Source organism: Artemia sp. Qi Xiang Cuo, chromosome 12, assembly GCF_049724085.1.
Source record: "Artemia sp. Qi Xiang Cuo chromosome 12, ASM4972408v1, whole genome shotgun sequence".
NCBI classification, from domain to species: domain Eukaryota; kingdom Metazoa; phylum Arthropoda; class Branchiopoda; order Anostraca; family Artemiidae; genus Artemia; species Artemia sp. Qi Xiang Cuo.
The window spans coordinates 69,470,338-69,487,178 of NC_142805.1; the positions used below are offsets into that span (position 1 = coordinate 69,470,338).

A 16,841-nucleotide genomic window follows, 5' to 3' on the forward strand; every position below is an offset into this window, starting at 1 on the left:
TATAAAAACCTTATATGCCCCCCGGGCATAGCTTAAAACCCTTGCCCTGAGGGTTGTGGGGGAGTATCCTCCTTAAATATAGATTTTCTATCTGGAAATCGACTACGCTGAACAAAATGGTTATCTCGAAATTTTTATTGGATGTGTTTGGGGGAATGATGAGCATGGGGGGGCTAGTTGCCCTCCAATTCTTTTCGACTATTAAAAAGGGAACTAGCACTCTCGATTTCCAGTCGAGTGAGCCCTCTTTGAAGTTTCTTCGACGACCCCTTCCATATGAAGTGCCTCTGGGAAAAAAAATAAATAATAATAAAACATTGGAGCCGTATGGCCTTTACTATAGGCAACGCTACAGCGTTGCCTCTGAAAAATCCGATAACACGGATTTATTTTAAAATCCGATAAAAAGGAAATAATTTTTTTGGTTATCTGTTTGTCATTTATTAGGTCAGAAAAAATACCGTCATGGCGGGGGGCACTGGAAAATTTGTGAACTTCAGAGAACACATTTAAGTTTCCAAGATTTTTTTTTTCTTGTCGTTAATCAAATAAAGACCACTGATAACGATGAACGATGTGTTTCCTGTTGGAAAAACAAAACTAACCCGTCGGCAACAGTCTTGTCACTGGTCACATCAACTTTTAAATAAGAAGGAATTTCGAATTCATAAAGCTTTTGCTTACAACTTTTGCTTACAATTTGCTATTTAATAGGCTAGAAAAAGATTCAATGAAAGGCAGGGTAGGGTTTGGCAAAATTTATAAACTTCAGAAGAGAATTTGTACCTTTTCACTTTGTGTCCTAACAGTTTTTAATTCCAATAGGAATCCAGCCTTTTGAAGTCTTCTATTTTAAAAGCTGGCAGAAAACCAAAATCCTCTATATCATCTCTCCCTCTTTTTATCTTTTATTAATTTGTTATTCTTTATTTATTAGCTAGTGTTTGACTAGTATTCGTATTCCCTCCTTTTCAGGCCGTAGAGCCTTTGTGGGGATCAGTGAATTATGTTTTTCTGATGATATTGTATTTTTATAATTATTTGTTTTATATTTTATATTATTAAGATATGTTTTATATTATTGAAAAAAATAACGGAAATAAAACATTTTTTGTTGCTATCTGTTTGCTATTTAATTGGCTAGAAAAAATGCCTGCATAGGGGAGAGGGCATTAGAAAATTTGTAAACTTTAGAGAAGACATTTGAGTCTTCAAGAATTTTTTTTCTGTCGTTATCCAACTAAAAACCGCTGATAACGAAAAACGATGTTTTTCCCGTAAAAAAAAAAAAAAAACGTCGGCAATTGTCTTGTCACCTTTATGCAAAGACTCGTAAATAAGAATGAATTTCATTGGTTGGCTTCGGCTCGCCTTTAATTTTCCTTTTGACCAATGAACTAAGTCGGGATGAAATCTAAAAAGATTGATTTCAACACTAACTAGCGGATTTGGTCGGTCCAGAGGTAAGGTATAAAATACCTTAAAGCTTGTTTTTTACATTAAAATACTATCATAAATTTGCTTTTTTATAATACGTTTGGGATTTTCTTTTTACCTATTTAAGAGTACTTACGCAGGTTTTTTGTTACAAACTTTCCCTCATTGCTCAGACGATTCTTCAAGTAGTTTTAACAAGTATCTTACTTTATTTTTGTCACTAAACTTTGACAAACTAAACTTTTCTGTGAAAAAGGGTTCTATGAGAAATTGAAAATATGACAGAAAAAACGAAAATTCTCGTTTGGCAAATGAAAATGTCTTTGTGGTAGCCTATTGGAAACTTCTAGGCCTTTCAGTTTGTTTGTCCTTTTTGTTTTCAGCTTACTTATCGCCTCGCTTCAGCTTATTATTAGGAAAGTTCTCGGCCTTTTTAGGCCAATTCATTCTAGGACCCATTAGTAGGTAGATTCTAGGACTATAGGAAAATTCTAGGCCTTTCAATTTTTTTGTCTCTTTTGTTTTCAGCTTACTCATCACCTCGCTTCAGCTTATTATTAGAAAAGTTCTTGGATTTTTTAGGCCCATAATTCTAGGACCCATTAGTAGGTAGATTCTAGGATAATTGGAAAATTCTAGGCCTTTCCATTTCTTAGTATTACTTTTGTTTTCAGCTTACTAGCTATTTAGCTGATCACACTGATAAACTTATCAGCGCTTTTAGTCACTTGTCAGCTCGCTTCAGCTTATTAGTAGGAATAGGATCTGTTGTAAAAGAGATAGCGATTCCTCACAAATTCGAGTAACACAACTAGAGGTAAAAGAAAAGTAATGAAACAATAAAATATTTTAACTACAAAACTAAGCAAATACAAATGAACTCTAGGCTAAATACTATTCAAGACATCGGTTGACACGTTAATTGTAAAGTTTCAAATTGCACGGCCACTTGTGGTCAAGATATTTGCTGTCAATCACCCAATTTTGCTTCATCGCTTGGTGATTCATTCGTCGAATGAATCAGCCGAGTTGACCACCTCGTAAAGTAAAAAAAAGTAACTGAAGCTCTCGATGTCTCTAGAAAATTCTTATTTACAATTTTATTTTAGTTTTTCATAACATGTGATTCTAAAAAAAAAAAATTCAAAACGCTATTTTTTTCGAGATTCCAATAATCGCCACGAAAACCGCCGGAAATATATTTTAGTATGCTAAATTTGGCAACGCTTTATCATCCGTTAAAGTTCAAACGTTACAATATATTGATTCCCATAAGCTACTAGACCTTCAAAGAAAGGTTGCACCTTCTTGGACTGTTTGCGCCATATGTTTTAGCTTATTTTTTGCCGATTTTCAACCCATATTTCTTTTTTTAAATTTAGCATCCGTTGCTACCAAAAGCTGAATGTGGAGATTTTTCTTTTAGCAAAAATTGAATTCCCGATTTTTTTGAATTTATTGAGGTATATATGGTTGTGGAGGTATTGGCTTAACAAAAACCAGATTTAATTTTCACTGTCCTTGGTACTTCAAATACTCAGGGTTTTTTCATGGTCTTTTTTTGTTTTAGGAATTCACTGTATCTAATAATTTGTCTAATGGCGTTTTGGGGGATGATTTTGTCATACTTTTATTTCAACGCTGAAATCGTTGACGGTGAAACGGGCGAAGCAGTCAAAGTTCGAGATGCCCTTCGACATTTCTTCAATTCACCATTATGGAAGAATTTCTATCGTTTAATGGAAGAATTTTTCAATATGCTCAGAACCAAAGGATCAAGTGAAGCGTTTGAATTCTTATCTAAAAAATTAGACCCATCTGGCCGTCACCACGCCTTGGAAGTAAGTAGATTATACCAGTTTTGTTTCTTAAAAGCAGCCAGGTGCAGCATAAACTATTCCTTCTTATTTTAGATATTAAAAAAGCATGTTATTCATTTTAGCAAATAATATTTCTTTGATACTGCCAAAACGAGAAAACGTGGTCATCGAAGAAAACCTAGGTGCATTAAAGTCTGTGAAATAAAGAAAAAAAAATGCAAATATTTCGGCCGAGACTTCGGTTCAACCGTCCTTAGTGCAGAAAAAAGAATAAATATATATTAATTCATATATATATATATGTTTATTTATTATTTATATATATGTATATATATTTATTTATTATTTATATATATATGTATATATATTTATTTATTATTTATATATATGTATATATATTTATTTATTATTTATATATATGTATATATATTTATTTATTATTTATATATATGTATATATATTTATTTTATTTATATATATACATATATATATATATATATATATATATATATATATATATATATATATATATATATATATATATATATATATATATATATATATATATATATATATATATATACTTTACCTATATATCGCAAAAATCTTGGCAAAATACATCCGGTGCTTCAGGAGTGTTTTGACACTGCAACTATATATGTATTCAACAAGCGTGTACTTAATATTCCGTCATTGCAAATTCAAACTACGTTTTAGAAACTTTTTTTTGCATCGTTTTTTTTTCGTGCTTTTTTGCATAGAGCTGTTTATTTATTTTTATTCATTTCTATTTGTTTTAATTAAACCCGATTGAATCTGATCTGCATGCTGACCAATGGTCTACACTGCGCAGGCATTGATCTCCTGATTCTCTGCCTTCGGCCTTGAGGGCATTTCGTGGTTGGGGGGGGGGTAAATCATCCGACGCTTCCCGTCCCCCCCCCACCCCAGATTTCTCCAGGCCTCCATTTGGGGCAGGTTTGACTCTTGGCTGAGCTTATCGGGTCGCACCGTTGACCCCCTTTCTAAACAAATAACCAGTGACACCAGAACTCGAACCTCCGTCCTCACAGACGAAGAATTTCAATCCCAGCGCGCTAATGACGCGTCTAGGACGGCTGCAAAAGACGATGTATTGTCGAGTGTCAACGACAAAGTGAAGTTGTTATTTGAAACCCGGCTGGTTTCTTTGATTGGAAAGAAGATTTTCTAAAGTCTTCGAAAACATTTTCCCATCTAAGAAGTGGGTCATTTCTTTTGCTAACCCTTCGGAGATAGGTTGGATCTTGTGGCAGTTCATATTCCTAGCTAAGGTGGCCAGTGTTGGACACGTGGCTGGGCACACGCGTATTGTCCCCGTCTCTATTTTCCAACAGGGATTACCCTAAGTCCACCTAAAAGCGGTGGAAGAGTGGACCACCCTGCGAACAGCCTACATCCAGTTCAAAGGATGCTAACTTACTAGGTTGACCGAAGGCCTGGGGAACCATCGATTGGCCAAATTCCCATGAAACATCATGAAAAAGTGGGACCAAAAGAGTTCAAACCGTGCTACGGCGTTCCCGGTAGGCGACACGCCAAGGAAACCGGCGACCTTGGTGAAAAATCAGCAAGTCTATGTTGCGTCAGTGAAATGGCTCAAAGAAAGCCTGAAGATAGTGACCTGGAACGTGTGTTCCGTCAAGTGTGACAACGCAAGCTCTAACAGCCGCAGAATTTCTTCGTTATAGCTTGGATGTTTTATGCCTGACGGAAACAAGGGTTAATGACCAGAGCAAAAAGATCATTCACGACCCAACCACTGGCAAGAAATATCATTTCTACAACTCTAGATCCAGTGACTGATCCGGTCTTCATGCGGTTGGATTCCTCCTACATGAAAAGACTGAGTCAGCTTTGCTCGAATGGGAGCCGATATCAAACCGCATTGCGCGGATCAGGATGCTTGGGCATCCCTTCAATATACCAATCATAGTTGCTTACGCACCCATTCGCGACTCAACTGACCTGCAGAAAGATATTTTTTACGACCAGCTGCAAAATACAATTGATAGATCCTCAAAACGAGATCAGCTATTGCTTGGATAAGACTTTAACACCAGGATTGGCTCCCACCGGACCCTTCCGAACATGCTACTATTGGATCGCATGGACGTGGCGCTCGATCTCCTAATGGCTCGCGGCTGCTTCAGCTTGCTGTGCATAGTAACCTATCCATCATGAACACGTTCTTCCAGCACAAGAATGCCCACACTTTTACATGGAAATCCAGAGACGGCCATACCTTTGTTTAGATCGATTACATATTGATCCGCCAGAGATGAAGATCATCGGTAGTCAACTGTCGAGTATTGAGAGGAGCTGATACTGGGTCAAAGAATGGCTCAGGCCATTTCCTTCTTGCTGCTACGCTATAGCTGAAGCTATCAAACCATAAGAAAGCCAGACTACCCCCTAGATACAACACTGAGAAACTCGAGATCCCAACAATCAGGGCTAAGTTTGCCATGGAGCTGTGGAACCGCTTTCTAGCCCTGGAACAAACACAGCAAGAGAAGGAGTTTCCAGAAGAAGTCATAGAGAAGAAATGGGCGAAGATCAAACATATTACGCAAAATGTCATTGTTCAGGTCCTTGGAAGGGAGAGAAAAAAGGCACTAAAAAGTGGTGCCCCGGCGAAACACTCACTGTCCTGCATGAGAAGAAAAACACATCGAACAAGACGGTATTCAGAGAGCTCCGTTAGAAAGCTCATAAGCTGGCAAGGAGATATGAAAATGCCTACTGGGCAAAGCTGGCCACAGACCTAGAAGAAGCTGCAGGTAGAAATGTATCCCGTAAACAATATAGGATCCTCAGAGAGCTGAATGAAAAAAAAGGAATACCACCACAGAAAATATGAAAAGATCAGATGGGACTATCGTCACAGGGCGAGTAGAAAGAATGGATCGATGGAAAGAACATTTCAAGGATCTGTTAAATAGGAGAAGTCAGGCTGTATCACAAACTTCCTCCGTCCACTCAAGCTAAAATATGAGACCAGCAGCTCCATTATTCGTGGATCAGTATTCTTACGATGTATCTCCAACATCGATGGAGGAAGTCAGAAACGCCGTGAGGTCTTTCAAAAATATAAATCCCCGTGTGAGGACTCCCTACCGGCATAAATATGTAAAGCAAGTCTTGCGCTCAAGTCCAGCGCTTGTTGATGTCCTAACAAACCTACTTAGCAAAGTCTGGGACGCTGAATATGTTCCTCAGGACTGGCGTTGCGCAACTGTAATCCCTATATTTAAGAAAGGAGATGAAGGAGACTGTAAAGATTACCGGGGAGTCTCACGAACAGACATAGCTTGGATGATTTTTGCAATTGTTTTAGTGAACCGCTTTAGGAAAGAGCGAGAACAACGGACAAGGAAGAACCAGGCAGGTTTCCGTTCTGGAATGGGGTGTGTAGACCATATCTTTACCCTGCGACAGATTATTTACAGATTGGATACCTTCACAATCTTTCTTGAATTCATCGCTTCATTTGACTCGATATTACCATCCTTGTTATGGCAAAGAATGTTCGAAGACGTTGTTCCGATGAAACTAGTCGACCTGCTAAAAGGGTACTATGAGAATACCCTGAATAATGTACGAATATGTGATGAGCTAACAGAAATATTTGAAATTGCATATGGCGTCCGTCAAGGATGCCCGGCATTGCCAATTCTTTTGAACTATATTATAGATTGGATTATGAAAAACGCATTGAAAGAAGATGATAGTTTTGCCTTTTCAGCACAAGAAACAAATTGTTGACATTGAATATCCAGACGACGGTACTCCACTTGTAGACTCCGCCCAGAAAGCATAAAATATGATAGAAAGAGTAGTGGAAACGGCTAATGAGACGGGACTCTATACACCTCAGTGGAGAACCTATTGATAGGGTGGAAGAGTTCAAATATCTAGGTTCATCGATAGATGCTGAAGGTCGAGCAACTGGTGATATTCAAGGCAGGATTAGCAAAGCTTGGTCCGTCTTTGGCCAGCTATGCAAACCACCTCTATACACACCAAAGAGAACACTTTTATACACCTCAGTGGAGAACCTATTGAGAGGGTGGAAGAGTTCAAATGCCTAGGGTCATCTATAGATCCTAAGGCTAATGCAACTAGTGAGATTCAAGGCAGGATTAGCAAAGCTTGGTCTGTCTTCGGCCAGCTCCGCAAACCACTTTGGACTAGAAGGGAAATCAACCTCGTTATGAAGCTCACGATCTACTCAGCATGTGTGTGTTCAATTTTTTTTATACGGATATGAGACCTGGCCCTTCAAGGCGAAGGAAGAGCCTCAGCTTGACACTTTTGACCGAAAAATGTCTACGGGTTATTTGCAACATGCGGCTGGTACAAAGAATCAGAAACCAAGAGCTGATGAAAGTATGTGGACAAAAGCATGACGTTTCCACCATGATCAAGAAAAGACGTCTCAAGTGGCTAGGTCACGTAATGAGGCACCCGGAAGAGACCCTGACACGCCAGGTACTACTAGCAGCCCCCGCTTCCTCATGGAAGAAAAAAGGTGACCAGATGAAATTTTAGCATAACGTCATCAGAAAGGATGTCGAACCGCTTGGGTGATTCCGAAAGCATGGTCACAAGTGGGACAAGGCATAGCTGGAGTTTATTCGACCATTCACAGAAGACAGAACCCAATGGAAGTTGGACTGAATAGCCTGTGTCTCGTGTAAGTAAGTAAGTGTATTCACCAGTGCATAAACAACCTGTTGTTTATTTTAAACAAAAGTTTGCCACTCGGAGAAGCGAATGTTTCAACTCTGGTCCGAAACAGAAACTAACAAAGTATTCGCATCTAAAGCTTAGTTTTCACAGAGCGCCACAAAAATTGTCCGCGAAAAAATTGTTCGCGACGCAAAGCGAAAATATCTTGATAATTCGCACTGAAGGCAATTTTTTTCGCTTCAAGAGATGAAGAAAAAAGGAGATTACTTTGTTCTTCTGCTTGTGCCCTTACTTTGCTTGCTCTTGAAAACAAACGAAAAAACTGATGGTGAGACCTATTTTTCAGCGGTGATCGGCTAATGGTGCATTTAATTTACTTATCAAAGAACTTGAGAAAGAAAACCCTGATTTTAATTCTGATTACTTCAGGATCTATCCTGATCAGTTTAAAATGATCCATAATCTCATCAAACCTCATATACAAGAAAAGAAACCAAACTGGACACAGCCAATCTCAACAGAAGTAATTTTGGCAGTAACTTTGAGATACCTAGCTACAAGAGAAAGCATTATGTCTCTTTCATTTCAATAAAGAATTGGCAGGTCTACATTAACTTCGATTATTTCAGACGTTTGCAAAGCAATATATTATGCCTTCCAGCTTTATTACTTACCTAGTCCTACTCTCGAACTTTTGAAGCAATTTTCGATAGGGTTCTATCAAAAATGGAACTTTCCAAACTGTATTTGTGCTTTGGATGGAAAGCATGTAAAAGCTCAGTGCCCACTAAACACAGGATCATATTGTCCGTAGAGCTAATGCGTCCATGTCTCTCCTTAAGCTCTTGAATAAATTTAACATCCCCCCATCCCATTCTTTAAGGATTTATACTTCCTTTGTTCGCCCGCATCTTGAATATGCTTGTCCAGTTTGGCATCCTGGCATCTCCCGTGATGAATCAGATAAAATTGAATCTATTCAAAAAAGAGCCCTAAGAATAGTTTTTAAAGAAACTTTGGTACCATATTCACTCCTTCTAAAAAAGGCCAACCTGGAAACTCTTGAGCACAGGAGAGGAATGCTGTGTCTCCGTTTTGCAAAAAATGCAATAATAAACCCTCGCACGGAAAACATTTTCCCCAAAAGACACTCCCCATCCAGACACCGCCTGCCACGAACTGTATCTGAACCCATCCCTATCTTGTCCCCCATCCGTTGTTTAACCTCCAGATATGATAAAACCTTTGTCCCCTTCATTACTGATCAAATAAACCACTAGTTGTTTTTTTTTTTTTTGGTGATACCCATGCTGGTGTCCGTTTGGCTATTCCGTTCCCTTCCCTTTTTATATAATCTCTTTTAAACCTTTTTAACATTATTTTTATCTCAATTTTTTTTTTTTGTTTTTGTTTTAATTTGTGCCTCTTTAATCTTCTTACATTTGATATTTTGCTTTAGACTAATGAATGGCTATTCCTTTCTGATATTGTTGTGTTTTGCAGAGGTTAGCCGGTTTTTTAGTTGCTGTGATATTTATGACTTTTTTATTATATGACAACAGCCTGCGAATTCGGCACTTCTGTGCGTGTGATAGTCATTTTATTAAATAAATATCTTATCTTATCTAATAAGAGACACTTCAGTTTGAATTTAATGGCTATGTGCGATCCTGACTTTAAGTTTATTGTGGTTAATGTAGGGTCTGAAGGAAGAAATGGAAAGAAGAAAGAACACGAAGGAAGATGGTGGTATATTTGGATGTTCTTTATTTGGAAGAGCTGTGCAGAAAGGAGATTTTCCATTTCCCCTGGAGTCAAAATTACCTCAAACCAATATTAAATTTCCTCATGTGAGTGTAGCAGATGAGGCTTTCCCTCTTAAAACTAATATGATGAGACCTTTTCCTGGACAGCAATTGACAACCGAAAAAAAAAAAAAAATTACAGACTAAGCAGAGCCACAAGAACCATTGAAAATGCCTTTGGAATTTTAGTGGCAAGATGGAGGATTTTTAGAACTGAAATTTATTGCAAGGATGAAACCGCTAAGGACATTATTAAGGCTACAATATGTCTCCATAATTTGTTAATGGCATCTGCACCAGATGGTGGTGCTGGTGACTAGTGGCCATATAGAATATAGTATATAGATTAGAGAAAAGCCCAAGCTTGCCTCGAAAAAGTAAAACATTAAAATGTACTTAAAAATACAATCTGTGTTCATTTGATTTATCTCTCTTTTCTCTTTTTCTCTTGCCTCGAAAAAGTAAAACATTAAAATGTACTTAAAAATACAATCTGTGTTCATTTGATTTATCTCTCTTTTTACTTTCTCCATACATTAGTTTAAGGGTAAAAGATCTACTTGATTTTTTTTAATTAATTTCAATTTTTTTAATTTTTTTGTCAAACAGTTCGTGGAAACGAACTGTAAGTAAGGAGCGATCCGGCTCAATGGTAACCGAAACTCTAAAAAACGGAATTTCGATCCCAATAGATATATCAAAAGAATTGGCTTTTTATGCTGATTTCAAATATATATATTTCATTAAGGTTAATTTTACCCATCAATGTGTACGAGCCTGAGAAAATTTCCCCGATTTTGAAAAAAGGGGGAAACAGCCCCCAAAAATCAAGTGATCTCAATGAAAATCACACCAACAGATTCAGCGTATCAGAGAACTCTACTGTATAGGTTTCAAGCTCGTATCTGCAAAAATATGGAATTTTGTGTTTTTTGCCAGAAGAAAGATCACGGATGCGTGTTAATTTGTTGTTGTTTTTTCCAGGGGTCATCGTATCGACCCAATGGTCCCAGGATATCGGGAGAGGGCTTATTCGCACGGAAATTAAAGTCAACATGGCAACTAGGCCCCCTCCCCCGCCCTTTTTTTCCTAAATCGTCTGATCAAAATTTTGAGATAGCCATTTTGTTCATCATAGTTGAAAGGCCCAATAACTATGTCTTTGGGTATAACATGACCCCCCCCCTCCCCGACAGCTCCAGGGGAAAGGTCTTAGTTACAAAATTTGCCCATTGTTTGCGCATAGTATTTGTTATTGGAATGCAGGTATATATATTCGGTTGGAGGGGGGACAAATTTTTTTGCTGGGGGTTTTTCCATGTCTTGCTTTCTCTTTTCTGTCTCAATTTTACGCGCAGAGGGGTTAAGAGTAATAGTCCGGATTAAATTTTCACCGGGATTGAATTGTCTAGAGGAAATTTCCATGGGGCTGGAGGTTTCTCCGTGGAGGTGGGGCAAGATTCCCTGGCATTATTTAAAAAACCATCAGAAATATGTTTTTTCAACTGAAAGTAAGGAGCAAGTTTTTTCAACTGAGAGCAAGGAGCAAGATTAAAACTTAAAACGAACAGAAATTATTACGTATATAAAGGGGTTTGCCCCCCTCCTCAACACCTAGCTCTTTACGCTAAAGTTTGAATTTTGTCCCAATTCTTTAATAATGACTGGTGAAACACAAGGGCCATTTAATTGGAACAATAAGACGCTTTTTCAAAAGTTCTAAAAAACTTCAGCGTAAGGAGCGAAGTGTAGAAGAGGGTCAACTCCATATATATACGTAATAATTTCTGCTCGTTTTAAGTTCTAATGTTGCTCCTTGCGTGTTTTTTTAAGTAAAAAAACTTGTTTTTTTATTTAATTTTTCAACACAAATCGACAATTTTTCTCAAATTTAGTAATATTTTTTATTTCTTTATTTGTGGAAAATTATTTTAAACTGTATTATTTTAATTCTACTTGGTAATGGTCCATTGTCGCCTCTCTGGCTGGCAATTTTTTTTTTGGCTGGCCAGTCTTTAATTTGGCTTCCAAAGCAAAATTCGCCTCTTGTAAGAACTGCTCTCTTGCAAGAATTTCGCCTCTTGTAAGAACAAAGCTAAGAAGCACGAATTTTTCGGACTATTTTTGATAAATCCACAAATCATGTATTTCTTATATAAAAGTAATAAAACTATTTTGAAACGTTAATGCTTTATGAACATTATTGCTTTAAATGCTGCGTCCCCAAAAAATGTTTTGCATTCAACGTAGTTTGGTTTTGGGAGCTGAAAGCTTTTCAACAAGATTCGTTCCATGGATGAGGCGAAAAGATTAAATAACTATAAAAAAATGACTATACTATAAAAAAATTACTATGCCTATAAAAAAAAAATGAAAAAATAAAAAATAAATAAATCCTCTATCTATGACTAGTGGCAATGTATAATGCTATATAGAGTGAGAAAAGTAGTAGAAGAAGCCCAAGTTTGACTTCAAACTTGGAAATCAACCAGCACTATATGCGATTACCCAGCAGAATCAAAAAGTAAATTGTAAAAATATTATTTTTACTTATTTGATTTATCTCATTTTTTTTATCTTTTTCCTTACATATTATATTATGTATTATATATAATATTATTTTTACTTATTTGATTTATCTCATTTTTTTTATCTTTTTCCTTACATTGGTGTGAACGCCGTACTTGTTTAATTTTTTTAAATTTAGTTTTAATTTAGTTTTTTTTTCAGTTTTCTACACAAATTGCCTATTCCAAGTTTACTATCGTCTTAACTGTGCTATTTTAGATCTACTGGGTAAGGGGCATTTGGCGGTGGCCCTAGTAGTTATAATTCCTTTTAAATTTCCGTTTATTTACATTATATCTATTATAATACATTAACTATTGCATTAAATTTACGTTGTTCTAATTTTCTTCTTTTCAGTTTCTCGGGAGAGCTCCAGAGATTCCTTCCTATTTAATTTCCTTGGAAATTTCACTCAGGAGACGGAACCTCTGTACTCAAGCATGTCGCAATTTTCCCCACTAGATTCACTATGACTTTTTTCTAGATTTCTTAAAATTGGGGTCTGTGCCATTCAAATAATTGCCCTATAAAATATTTTCTGCTGATACACTCCCTGAAATGGAATCCGAGCTACCTCCCTGTTCAGAACAGACCTTTAATAGTATTTTTTTTCAGGTCATGAACTTGACAAAAGATGTCAGTATGGACGAAATTCGACAAAGATGGCGAGAGTTGTCTAAGGTGTGGCACCCTGACCGGTTCCAAGACCCCGAGGAAAAAGATCTGGCACAAATCAAATTTATTGAAATTAATGAAGCCTATTCTGTGTTAAGTTCCAAAAAAATGAAAAGACCCTAGGCTATTACCTTTTTTAGTTACTATTTCCGTCCATTCTCAGTTTTTCAAATTATTTAAACAATCTTTTGGTGCTTTTTTAGTTTAGTCTTTTGGGATAGGTGCTTATGTTTTGATCATCCTGCACTATGCGCATGGGGGATGTCGCTATCTGCACCACAGAGGGTGTGGGATGTATATTCCAGCAATCAAACTATTGAAAATTTCTTATTACAGGATTTAGTAAGAGAAGAAATTTTCTTCCGAAACTCAAATCCTCCTGCTCACCCTCCCTCCTTTAAAGTTAAGTATTTCTTTTGTTGACTAAAATTTTATTTTACCTTGAGATTTTGACCTTTTTCGATAAACCTGAACTAATTTTATATCATTTATTCCAAAATGGGCCATGATGACTACTTTGTCATATAGGCATGATAGCCTATATGACATGTCTATAGGCATGATAGCCTATAAGTCGGTCGGAGAAAATAGTTAATTAAATTATACATTACTAAGTAGATAGTCAAAATGTGAAATTATTCTGGGTAGGTTTTGAGCTAAAAGTACAAATTTCAACCCAACTATGGCTTGTTAAGTTACAGTGTCCGTCCATTCTAAAAATTTTGAATTATTTATACGATCTTTGGTGCTTTTTTACTTTTGTATTTTATTGCCAGTGATTGGTCCTTAGTGGTCATTACCAGGCATAGCTGCACGCAGGGGCTTGGGAATGTTAACACTTCCACAAAAAAGGGTTATACGACTCCCATGAAAATTTTGACGAAAAACAAAAATAAATAAAAACAATTCAATGCGACTGTCTAAAATCCAGAAATAGCAACTAAAGAAAAAACAACGTTGCCTGCAAGAAAAATATTGAGATATTTACATTATTAATATTGTTAATATAGATATATTGTTAATATAGAAACTATTATTTAGAAATTAAAAAAAAACTAATTAATTTTTTTTTAGTTTTAAAAGTAATTTTATTAATATAGAAATTAATATTAAAAGTTAATATAATTAATATAGAAATTTTAACTGCAGAAATATACTGTTAGAATATTAGCTTGTGAACTCGAGACAGAAGAATTTGAACTAGTGACAATCTACCCTGGCTTTTAATGCATGCTTCATGGGTAGGCTTTTTTGTTACAGGTATTATTACTACTCCTAATGTTAATTTAAGATCGTTTTACTCCGAGGTGTGTCCTTTACCCGAGTGCAGCCGTTTTTGTTAGATTATTATCATGGAAGGATTTTATCATGTATATGGGTTGAAAAAAAAACAGGTCTAATTTTTTTCTAACTGTCCACTTTTCTTCTCTAGTCCTTTTAGGCCGTAATTTTTTAGGCCCAAATATCGCAGCAGCATGCATTTCAAGATCCAAGTATCGCTGCACTTTAGTGCGACGGTTTTTCTTAGCTTTATTTTCATGGGAAGATATTTATTGAAAATACCAGGTCTAGTTTTTTTTTTCAAATCGTCCACTTATTTTTCTCTTATTCCTCTGAGGTCCATTTTTTGGGCTTAAATAGTTGAACTTTCAGGTCTACCTTTTATGTATTGCGCGCAAGTGTCGGAGCAGCATGCGTGTCAATTGCCCGATAGGCAATTATCCATTTACTTATTTTAGTATCTAGGTTTAACGCGTCTGTTGAACAACAAGGAATCACGAAGGACCTCGATGAGACTGTCCCCCAGAGTGTTCACTCTGAGGGGCTCATCTCAGGTTGCTTCATATCAAAGCAAGATTTTTTCATATACTTATTCCTCTTATGATTAATCAGATCGAGCTGTGTTGCTTAAGTCAAAAGATAGATGAGTCAATTGATGTATTTTACGAAACTTCAATTTTGTGGCTTTTGTAGCTCTTTGATTTGAATTGTCAAATAGGTTGGATAATGTCGTGATATCCAAACAGGGCTATATTTAGGATTTTGCGCGCGGGAGGGGGGGGGTAAGGTTTCCAAGAAGAAATAGTCTTTTTACCTGCAATTTGCGACCGACTTACCATTCGGAGAAATTGTTCCGAATACAATTGAAATATTTTTTTAGAGAGAAGGGGGGGGGAGTTAAGCATGGTACCCCCTTCCCTGTATATGGTCGTGCATCCAAATGAAGTCTTCTACATGTTTCTAGATTTCCTAGTTTTAGATATGCAATTAATTTACCCACTCCTCCCCCTCTCGGTAAAAATCATCTAATTCCTTTGCAATGTTTTGACTATATGAACCCACGCTGTCAGAGATGTGTCTACAGTGCGAAAAGGGTATTGACCCCCCCCCCCCGCTCCCCCCATACTCTCCGGTTGATGTTAATAATATATCGAATTTTTGTGTAATGTTTATCCGTATGTGATCCTTCTCCCCCTCCCTCTGCACACACATACTCATAAAATCGTTTCTATACCGCATGTGCTCGTAAGTTCATAAGTAAGTTCATAAGTGCATAAGTCTATTAATCCACATTCACAAACAAATAAATAAATTAAACAACACTTTCACGCTGGAGAATACCTATGAAGGTTTGCGGTCGCGCGAAAGTCCACGTAACTACTTACCTATTAACTCAACTATTTGCATAAACATCAACTATTTAATTAAAACTATTATAAATAAACCAAAAAATAGATAAACTATAACCTTAATATATGAGAAAAAAAAATAGATAAACAAATAAATAACCGAATTAAAAATAATAATAGATAAATAAAATATAAAAAAAAAATCGTAATAGCAAATCCTATCTCTATCACACATAATACTCAACTCCCCTCCCCTTCCAACCTTACCTCAGCCCCTACCCACGCTTACCTTAGACCCTACCCACCCTTACATCCCAGCCCACCCTGACCTCTCCAGCTCCTCTTCCTCCTCTTCCCAACCTATCAGCCATAATAAAATTCAACAAGTTATCCCCCAAAAAATAATCTTTTAAATTCGTTTTAAATTGAGGTACGTGTTCCGCAGCTCTAATGCTCAATGGCAGCTCATTTCATACTGATGCACCCAGGTGTTTCATTGAAAATGAAGATCTGGTACCACGACGCAAATAAACAACTATATTATCACTGCCTAGTTCCATAAGCATACAGGTCACTAGTAATTTGGTAAAAATTCTTAAAAACATCAGGGGTTAAACTATTCCTAAACGGAAACACCAATCCTGCAGCTTGATAATCTCTTATCTGACCTACATAATATACGGACATTAAAATATATACCAGTATGTGACTAATTTCATTTTGATTAATTTTATGATTAGACTAAAGAAAATTAGAGGTCTCTGGTTATTTGGTTTGGAACGGGGGTCAATGGTTTGACCCTTTAAGCTCAGCCAGAGTCAACCCAGCTCTAAATAGGCTCCTGGAGAAATCTGGGGGGAAAACACGGGAAGCGTTAGATGATTTGCCCCCAACCACGTATTGCACTCCCGACCGAAGGTAGTGAATCAGGACATCAGTACCTACATGACGCAGACCATTGATCAGCATTGGATTTTTTTTTTTTAAGAATGGGTTCATCAGAAGGAAGATGAGATTGGATGTAGAAATAAAATAGAACTACTTCAGATCAAATTTTACGAAATTTGGATGGCTATAGGTGGATTAAGAAAAAGTTCGTCCAAGATATATCTTTTCTCCTTGATATTGACGGAGAAAGGGATACTTCAGTAAAGTCGTAATAGGATTTTATT

At 36.7% G+C, this 16,841-nt stretch overlaps 1 protein-coding gene across 2 annotated transcripts in view; it reads left to right on the forward strand.

Annotated features, from left to right (window-relative positions):
• The window catches only part of LOC148946448 (dnaJ homolog subfamily C member 22-like), a 53,076-nt gene extending 39,842 nt beyond the window's left edge, over nucleotides 1-13,234 (forward strand). For both annotated transcript variants that reach the window (XM_089098009.1, XM_089098010.1), the window contains exons 5-6: nucleotides 3,008-3,278; nucleotides 12,980-13,234. In XM_089098009.1, the coding sequence (XP_088954135.1) occupies nucleotides 3,008-3,278; nucleotides 12,980-13,162 (454 nt within the window). In that variant the 3' untranslated portion in view covers nucleotides 13,163-13,234. The remainder of the gene's footprint in view (nucleotides 1-3,007; nucleotides 3,279-12,979) is intronic.
• The last annotated feature ends 3,607 nt before the right edge of the window (nucleotides 13,235-16,841 follow it).